Source organism: Micropterus dolomieu, linkage group LG19 (assembly GCF_021292245.1).
Source record: "Micropterus dolomieu isolate WLL.071019.BEF.003 ecotype Adirondacks linkage group LG19, ASM2129224v1, whole genome shotgun sequence".
Classification (NCBI taxonomy): domain Eukaryota; kingdom Metazoa; phylum Chordata; class Actinopteri; order Centrarchiformes; family Centrarchidae; genus Micropterus; species Micropterus dolomieu.
In genome coordinates, this window is record NC_060168.1 from 10626473 (window position 1) to 10636612 (window position 10140).

The 10140-nt window shown below is 41.9% G+C and overlaps 1 protein-coding gene across 1 annotated transcript; it reads left to right on the forward strand.

Moving 5' to 3' along the window:
• The first annotated feature begins 668 nt into the window (after positions 1 to 668).
• Positions 669 to 9358, forward strand: lonrf1 (LON peptidase N-terminal domain and ring finger 1). The gene is made up of 12 exons (XM_046030861.1): positions 669 to 1430; positions 3421 to 3539; positions 4132 to 4254; positions 5079 to 5267; positions 5370 to 5496; positions 5691 to 5766; positions 6012 to 6126; positions 6569 to 6690; positions 6836 to 6994; positions 7778 to 7940; positions 8040 to 8189; positions 8820 to 9358. Exons 1-12 carry the CDS (start codon positions 1133 to 1135, stop codon positions 8967 to 8969), a joined length of 1791 nt encoding a protein of 596 aa, XP_045886817.1. The 5' UTR covers positions 669 to 1132; the 3' UTR covers positions 8970 to 9358.
• Positions 9359 to 10140: the final 782 nt, after the last annotated feature.

A 10140-nucleotide genomic window follows, 5' to 3' on the forward strand; every position in this document is an offset into this window, starting at 1 on the left:
TTTGGGCCAGCAGGCTATAATAATCGGAATCTAGAAGTGTGTGTGTCTGGCTAGCCACAGGCTCCCAACAATGTTTCACTGACCCAGAACGGCTTCCATGAGACAGGTTCCACCTGACTTGCACCGACTTGTGTAACAGCCGTACAAAGGTTTTGTTATAACACTGATCTGCAGCATTGTTCTGCCTTGCCTGAAACCAGACAACTGATGACATGACTTGTGCTTACATGGACAACAACGACTTGTGCAGTTTGCACCTCCATAGAAAAATATCGACCTTTTTTTGGCATTACAAAATTGAATTAACACGTGATTTGCCTCATTAACTGAGGATAAAAAAAGAATAAAAAGAGAATATGATATGCCCCTGCCCCTTCGCTCCCTGGCTGTTATCGTGCAGGGATTCTCTGCAATTCCAGGGTTATTTAAATTTGTTGTATTATTATTACTCCAGCGATTAGACGCACGAAACTATCAAGTAATTCCCCCGCAGTTGCTTGAATTAAACCGAATAAAAAAACAAGAACTTTTGTCGCATGAATTCTGTTATGAAACTCGGCGTCTATGGGTTTCACAACAGGGCGGAAAACTATCCTCTCGTCCAATCGGATTGCGCGCCGCTGCGTCACGTGATCTTTATTTATGTAATGTATGGTGTTACACGGTAACCCAGCTTTGTAGCCGTGGATATGTCGTTAGGGGTTAAAAGCGGACACTGACTACTGAAAAGAAAGAATATTAACGTGCAAATATTGTGGCACTGGTTCGTGTTGCCGTTATGGAGTTTGGAGCAGCGAGGGAAGCGGCGTACTGAAGTGGAAGCTGAGCTTTTTAAAAAGGGAATGCGTTATGCGTCCCAAACCAAAGGCTACGTTAACTTAGGATTGGACATGGATGATGTCAATGGGTAATACGAAAAGGACATTTGTTTGATGAGCGTTTGAGAGCTCAAGCAAGACAGGAACGGGTCTGGTTCGAGCACTGTGGCCACACTGGAAGCTGTGTATTATTTAAATGGTCAATGCACTACTATCACACAGGAAAGCCTCTCCGTCCGCATTGCTTTGACGAAAAAGGCAACCGTCCTCCCGGTAACGTTGTACTGGTGACATAACTTAACTCGTCCACCACCATGGACATGCTGGAGTGTCCGCTCTGTCTCTTCTTGATGTGCGAGCCGGTGACCATGTCCTGCGGTCACACGTTCTGCCGGAGATGCGTGGGGGGCTACCTCCCGTCCAAATGCCCGTCGTGCAAAGAGAGGTTAAAACAAAGGGAGGTGAAAAGCATGAAGAACAACGTTTTGCTCATCAGTGTCGTTGAGAAGTGCTGCCCCGACGAGACAAAGATGAAGTGCCATGTACAGGAGAAGCTCAAAGCCAACGAGTTCACAGAAGCTTTACGCATCGCGAACAAGGGGCTAGACTTGGGTAAGAGACGCATACAAGACACCCTTCCAGCGGCAGACACAGTACAGAAGTTTGTTTGGGGTACACGTAGATTCAGGCAGTGTTGAAACTACTCCCGCAGGTCTGAATGTATGACAAAAGAACCCCACAGTTATATAAGATCACACTCGGTAAGGCAAGATACAGTTTGGAGTCCCACAAGTGTATAAATGGTTTGTGTGAAGCACTTTGAATTGCATTGTAGCTGAAATAGTGATATATATATAATTTTTTTTTTTTTTAAAGTGCCTTTCACATACTTGCTCAGTTTTTTTCTGGTGCCTAGCGACTTATTAGTGCATCCCATTCTGCTCTCCAGAACACAGTCATAACAGTCACCCACAGTAATAATGTGCACAGTAGTGTACAGAAAGGGGAGGAAACTTGGTGTCTCAAGCACAGATCTTGATGCTGTGGACTTCATTATATCCACTGTCGGAGGCTACTGATGACCTGAATGTATAACTGGGTCAGTAAACAGTCTCCAGGTGCTCCTTCCTTTACAGCAAGTGTCTGGTTTATCTCTGTGTCCATATTGAACCATACAGGTAAAACAACAAAAATTTAACCTAATTTTATGTGCAGCATAAGAGAGACTCACTGGTGAAAGTTAACCTGCAGTTTCCCTTCTGTCTATGTCGGTCACACACAGTACAAGAAGCAGTAGTAACAGCTATAACAGCTACTGTCTGGAAAATCTAAATATCGGACACATGCTAAGGCCATGTCTGTTTTAGAGCAAGCTTTCCGTACGTTTCTGATGTCAAATCATGGATCAAAAAGCAGGGGACTGTTAAGAGGATCTGGTGTAATGTCTTCACAGCCAAATGCCTTGGGTTCCTAGAAAAAAACCTGCTAAAAGATCTTTTCTACTACCTTATTTGTACAGATACTGAACCTCTGCATAATGTGCAAGTGACCCTATTTTCTCCATACAGCAGCGAGGAAGTGAAAGGGACATCTGCCCTAGATGAGTTTTTGTAGTCAGTAGGCGTCCTTGGGATCGTAGGAGTGTTTGTGCTACATTGAATCAGTGTAGCGTTGAATTACCAACATGTTTGCCATCTCTGCCAATCCAATTAAATACCACTGTTTCTCTTACTCCAGCTCTCTTGGTTATTGTGTAACAATCTCCTAGCAGATTTGCGTATGTCCATTTTTCTTATGTTTTGAGCTTGTTGACATTATCATATATTATTTCATAATGTGGCCATTGTAATGCACTGATACTGTGTATACAATAAATAACACCTGCACGCTGTCAACCAGAGCCTGACCGATAAATTGGCATGCCGATATTATCGGCCAATATGAGCTAATTGCAGATAAAGGGTATCAGTGTTTATAACAGCTGATAAATGACGATTTAAAAGAAACGGATCCCTGTGATGGACTGGCGACCTGTCCAGGGTGTACCCCGCCTTTCGCCCAATGTAAGCTGGGATTGGCTCCAGACCCCCGCGACCCTGTATGCAGGATAAGTGGTTGACGATGGATGGATGAAAGAAACGGAGAGAAAGATTCTTTAATCATCTTATGTGTTATCGTTTGTCATAGTTTGTCACTCTGGTACTCTGCAGCTCCCCTGTTGGAAACACAGGTGTTTGGAATCCACAAATACACTATCAAACACGGCTCTGCAATAAAATTAAATTCACTGGAGCAACAGCTTAGGTAATAGCGACTCTTGGAGCCTTGAAGGCACACATGCACCTATTGGTGAAGCACGGCGCCAATACCAATCCAGAATATCAGGTCAGCGCTTCACAGGTTTTTGGATTTCCCTCATGTTGCAACGCGAGCAGAACTGGTTGTTATGCGGGCTGTTTCATGCCTGACATAACACGTCTGTATGTAGAAAGGAGTGTAAATAGAGTCTGCATTTTAAAGCCACAGCTCCCCAAAGGTTCTACAACAGCTGTTTTAAAATGCTAAATAGCCTGTTTCTACCTCTCTTTTTTCACACCCTTAGTCCCAGATGATCAGAATTTGAAGGTGTACAGAGCTGAAGCGAACTGGGGCCTGATGCGTTTCTCTGATGCGCTGACTGACCTCGACTACCTCTGCTGCCTTCGTCCTAATTGGACCGAGGTGAGAAACAGGATAGTGCTGGCCAGATACTTTAGGTCCGGCTTTTAACAGTGTGTTTTTTATTTTTTCTGCACAGCACAGACAAATGTGTTGAAGCCTCTGTGCCAGGCTGCTGAATTTAACCCAACACTCACTCCATTGGTTGGTTTTGTAACATGCTCCTAATGGCAACCATGAAGAAAAGCTGCTGTTTTTTTAATACATTTTTTAAAATAATCTTTTTCTGTTCAGCGTGCAAAGCTGACCCATTTACAGCGTTTTTCTCTGCTTTTATTGATGTTACATCATTCATAGAGTTATGCAAACAGCTACCTGTGTCATTTAATAACTTTGTACCAGTGGGTGGCTCACTTACCAATTGCACAGTACATTTTACTGTTTAGTTTAAGCTGACAGCGATACATGATGCAAATGACAATCAGTGCAAAATCAAAAAAAACAAAACAAAACACATGTATTATCAAACTACAACATATTTCAGACTAATTTATCGATGACATTACATAGAATTGTTATGTTCTCTGCAGTGACACGACGTGTCATTCAGTCACACAGGCAGTGATGTGCTGATTGCACTCTTCTGTTTGTGCAGGGCTTCTTTCGTAAAGGGAACGTGCTGCTGGAAATGGGTCAGCAGACAGAGGCCCTCATCCAGTTCCACCGATGCCTAAATCTTCAAGCTGACTTTGTTCCTGCGAAGAGCCAGATCAAGAAGGTTTGTTTACCTCACGGACCACTCATCAGAGGGTAATCTCATGTGAAGTTACACTAAAACATGAAATTGGAAAACACGGAATCTGACATAAAAGAGCAATCAAGTCGGACAATTGCATGTGTTGTTTTATTTGGTCTTTCTGAAGAAATGGTATGAATAGATTACCTTACAGTGTTGCAAACAGACCTGCACACATCATGTGCAGATCTTTGAGGTGATCAATTAACGTAATTCCATAAATGATGAGTTTGAGTTGATTTAAAGATCTGAACAATATCATCAATGTGTGATTTTTTTTTTTTTTTTTTTTATAAAGGTCACATCATGATTCATGTGTTCAGAAGCCAAACTGACTTTGCATTGATTGTCTGCTCTGGTTACAGATTATTTCCAGTATGTGTGGGTGCAATTATAGATGGAGATTTTCCATTAGTTGTTCATTATGATTTGCTTTAAAGATAGTATGTGTGGGCTTTTGGTTGTGTGAATTTATTCTTCCTACTATTATTTAAATAATGTTATTGTCAGTAGTACTAGCTCTCGTGGTGGTTTTAATATAAAAACTTTCAGCTACCACGGTTCTGTCATTCAAACAATATGTTTTATATATTTATATGTATACTGTATATATTTGTAGTTCACATGCATGTTACACGCAGTAGGTAGTGCATCTTTACATTCACAATTAACTTAAAATTTCATTTCCAATTTTGACACCAATTTTCACTCTTTTCGTCTTTGATTTTAGTGTACAGCTGCGGTGAAAACAAAAACATTTATCTTAATATCTTTTATATGTATCATGGCATGGATTCAAATGGCAGATCCTGGAGGCGGGGGGCATGGCAGTGCCGGATGAGGTGTCCTGCATCTTGCAAGTGGTGTCCGAGTACCTGAAAAAGCCCTGCCCAATCACCAGCCTCAGCGGCTCCCAGGGGCCAACTCACACTGAGGGCCTCAGACATCCACAAGGCGATGACGGAGAGGGAAAAGGGAAGAGGGACGCACACCAGGTGAGAAGAATGTATGCGGTTCTTACGCGCACTTGGTTTTGGGAGCCGTTTGAATGTGAACACACTGGAAATCCGTACTGATGGCTAACCGCGTGTCTTCAGGGCTCCAAGGTGAAGCATGACGCGGGTACTGAGTGCTGCCTCAGCCTCTGCCAAGCTGTTTCCTTTCTCCCTGCTGCTGAGGAGGACGAGGAGATGATGACAAGGAAGGAAGATGGGCATGGCAGAGGTATGTGCATCGTTCTCATCATGATCTCATCTTCATCGTCACTACAAACAGCTTTACCACTTTACCATAACATTCACCAGGTGGTTTAACAGCTACTTCTTCTTCAGTAGGAGAAACTCATCATGAAGCTTAAAAGTGTCTCTCTCTCTCTCTCTCTCTCTCTCTCTCTCTCTCTCTCTCTCTCTCTCTCTCAGGTGGAAGTAGTCACTGCAGAGAGAAAACTCTGGGTGTCCTCACTGTGTCAGACTTTGAGTGCCCTCTCTGCATTAGGTCAGTGTGCTGGAGAACTTGCTATAATCAATAATGCACCACTGCCTGTACCTGGTCTGCTGTTAAGAGTCATATAACAGGCTGATTCTATTCTCGCTCTCCTCTCTCTCTCCCTCTGGTTAATGTTCAGCACACATGCAGTGTATGCACACACACACCAGACATACAGCTACTGTACAAATAGCAAATACGTGTTCTTCCTCAGCTTTTAGCAAAAAGCTAATGTCTTTCTCTGTCTTCTGAAGGTTGTTTTTTGAGCCAGTCACTACTCCCTGTGGCCACACCTTCTGTAAAAACTGCATAGAGAGGAGTCTGGACCACAACCTCCGATGTCCACTCTGCAAACAGCCACTGCAAGAGGTAACCACCTACAGACACTTCGATACATCTATTTTAAACCTGATGTTTTTAGCACATGATGCTTATTTTAAGCTGCTTAATTTTTAATGCTTTGTTACTGCCAACGCATTGTGGTAGTAACACCAAACTGAGCTCAGGCGGGGTGAGATGCATCACTCCTGTGCTTTAGCTGTGTCAAAGTTTGAGTTTCTACTAAGCATAATAGATTTTTCATACACCTTTTAACATGTTAACAAATTCACATAAAGTTAGAGGGAAGGAGAAGTTCCTGGTTCCTCATTCCTCCACCGTATCTATGATAAATGACACTATTGTATCAGCAATACAGTGAATTGTTTTACTCAAGCATTTTTTGGAATATATATATGTGGTTGTGTATAATTGCTTAAATGTATCATAATGTTGCTATTAGAGCTGATTGCTCTCACTTTTCTCTGCCCAGTACTTTAAAAACAGGAAGTACAACCCCACAGTTCTGCTACAGGACATCATGATCCGACTTTTTCCCTCACAGTTAGCTGAGAGGAAACAGGTCCATGATGCTGAGATGGCTGAACTGTCCAAGTAGGCACCTGCTTCACACATTTTACACTTATCATTCATTGTTGCAACTTCAGTCTCGCCTTATTCCCTCCCTTATTTCTTTTTTTATCTTTTTCCCTCCGGACTCTTGTCTTCTCTTGCCCCTTATCTGTCTCTTCCTTTGTAGTCTTACTAAGGACATCCCTATATTCGTTTGCACGGTGGCCTACCCTGGAGTGCCCTGCCCTCTGCACATCTTCGAGCCTCGTTATCGGCTAATGATGCGCCGCTGCATGGAGACTGGCACCAAGAAGTTTGGCATGTGCAGTTATGAGCATGGGAAGGGGTATGCAGTTTCCTGTTTTTATCCAATTATCCAAAGCAATATTTTTATTTGATTATTGTGGATTTGGGTAGATATATTAATGTTTCGTACAAATATAGCCAGTTTTGAACCAGGTGCGGTTATGCCGTGTACATTTACACAGGTGTTTACAGTTATTTTGTCCAGACTGTGAGCATGGACAGACTCTGTTAGAACGTTCCCCTAACTGTGAAGCTCACAGCAGGCTAGGTGAAGCCTGATGGGATTGTCGGCAGTGCAGCACAAGCAGGCAGCACAGTGGACAAAGTTTAAATCAGTCATATGTGACCCAGAGTGGGTGGAAAATAGCAGCATGTTCAACAATCTGGTGAGAGATCTGCTCTGCGTTTTCATCCCCCCACCAGATATTTGTTGTTTGTTCCACTGTATGTTTTCATGGTATTGAATTTCCCAGTATGATCACTGATATATCTATATATCTAAATAATACTAAAACATGCAAATTATGTGCTAAAAAATGTTGTTTTTAAACACTGTTTCTGCAGCTTATTATATTGATTATGGAAGTTTATAAACCTTTTGTGTCAGTCTGACTCCTTTTCAAAATTGCTGTTTACGCCACATTAAAAAAAGCTTCATTAAAATGTATGAAATCTCACAATAGCAATAACAAAACACGTTGTTGAACTTTACCAAGATGTCGTATTTTATGTGAAGTGTACATACAAATAACTATCAGTTAACTATCAGACTAAGAGATGAATTATGATGCATACATTTTAGACTGTCAATGTTTTGCCTCAGGTTTGCAGACTACGGCTGCATGTTGGAGATACACACTCTGGAGCTGCTGCCTGATGGACGGTCCTATGTGGACACAGTGGGTGGCAGCAGATTCAGGGTGCTAAAGAGAGGTCAGAGAGATGGCTACCACACCGCTGATATAGAGTACCTGGAGGACCTCAAGGTCAGGGTCGCAGAGATCAAAAACTACCGCAACACTTGCTGAAGAAACACACTGAAAATATAGACAACTTCTCTCTCGCTCTCTCTTAACCTGTCCCAGGTTGATGGCAGTGAGTTGGAGCTTTTGCATCATCTCCATGACAGCGTGTACCAGCAGGCTCAGGACTGGTACCAGCGCCTTGGTGGTCGCATTCGCGAGCAGATCAACAGACAGTATGGCACCATGCCAGAGAAGGAGGAAAACATTCAGGTTAATAAGTGATACTGCAGCTTTTGTAAACATTATAACAACACATTTCTCCAACGGTGTCCAGAAACCACTGAGCATTTATTTACCTGTAGCCGATGTTATCCACCACTGAAATTATGTTTCCTTACTGACCTTTACAGAAATAGGGACCATTTATTAGGATTATTTTTCAATTGTTTTTGCTTTGTAAGTGTTTCATATCCCAGCGTTTCCACAGTCATCAAGCCCATGTGGTGGCTAATTAGCATGGTTTAGTCTACTTACTACAAATCAGTTATACCAAACATTTCTACAAACCAAAGCCTGTCTTTTTTAAAGTACTTAAATTCTGTTTATTAATTTCAGTATAAAATGAAAAATTCTTAACAAAGAAGATGTCTGCTCCATTACTGCACAGTGGAAACATTCACTTTGACAGCAATAAAAACAGACATTAGGTTCATGGGGACAGAGTATCAGCAGAATGAATGGAAAACATTGAACAGTTAGACGGTGAGACATACACAAGGTAGAAATCCAAAACATTACAGTGTGCTTAAAAATGGGTACACAGTAATGTCAAGTCATTTGTACAAAAATGGCTGTTATGGTTATATGTTTCTATTCTAATCCTTTGTAACCATCCTCTAGGCCTCGTCCAACGGTCCGGCCTGGTGCTGGTGGCTGCTGTCTGTTCTCCAGCTGGACCCTGCCTATCAAACCACTGTCCTCTCCCTGACCTCACTCAAAGAGCGCTTGGGACACCTCCGCCTCGTCCTTGAGTACTTCTCTCAGAGCTAGACCCCGCAGCACAGTGGTATTGTAGCCACAACTAGCTGAGAGTCAAATATATTTCTCACAAACACGCAAATGTAGTGAAATCAAAGAATGCATTCACACCGCAGGAGTTGGGGTTGGGTTTTGGACTATGAAGGACTGTCTTAAAAAGTCACAGCTCAAGGCCAAATCATCTGGTCAATAGGAGAAAGATGTTGGTTGTCTTACTAAAGAGGGTTTTTGCTGTTTGAGTTCACATTTGTTATCTTTTTTTTTTACAACATTTTCTTCCCCGGGAATTCAAGTTTTCACAGAAGTTTCTGAATATATATTGTACTTGATGTACCAGTAAGACCAACAAGGTTGACCAAAGATGCTTCTTATTTAGGTCCATTAAAAGTGGTAAATTATTATTTGTGGATAAACAAAATCAGTTCATTTTCCTATTTACATAATTTACAAAATAGGCACTAGGTGTCACTGTTTTTCCTCCAGTTGCATGAAGAATATGTAACAGCATCAGCCAAGCTTGTGCAGTATACTATACTGCGTTGCCTATTGAAATCAGACTATTTGCATTAGCGTAGTTGAGTTTGGAGTGAGAGTAAACACTGATAGCACACACAGTGTGCAGACATTTTTCAGGACTATGCACATCAGAGGATTTAAGTCCGTAATCATTTTGAATATTGAGTTATTTGGATATTGCTGAAGGACACTACTTGTAATGCTTACATTTTTGTTGCATCTATTGGCCTTGGTAGCCATTCACTATGGTTCATTTTATACTAGTGAATAAGCCTAATTAGTATTAGAAAATATTGCAATAATAATTAATAGTGTCACATGGAATGGCAGCAGCTGGAGGATCTATTTGAAATGAAAGCTGCTGATTTGGCAGCTGTCTCTGGATGCTGTTTGATATCAACTGGTGAGAAAATAGTCTTCTGTTAAATTATGACAATGAGGAGACGGGGTCAGTGAATGGGAGATGGAGGCGGACCAGTCTTGTTTCACAGTATGAACCTGTGTGGTTATGTATGTTGATAAACAAGTATGGATGCAGGTGTGTGTGTGTGTGTGTGTGTGTGTGTGTGTGTGTGTGTGTGTGTGTGTGTGTGTGTGTGTGTGTGTGTGTGTGTGTGTGTGTGTGTGTGTGTGTGTGTGTGTGTGTGTGTGTGTGTGTGTGTGTGTG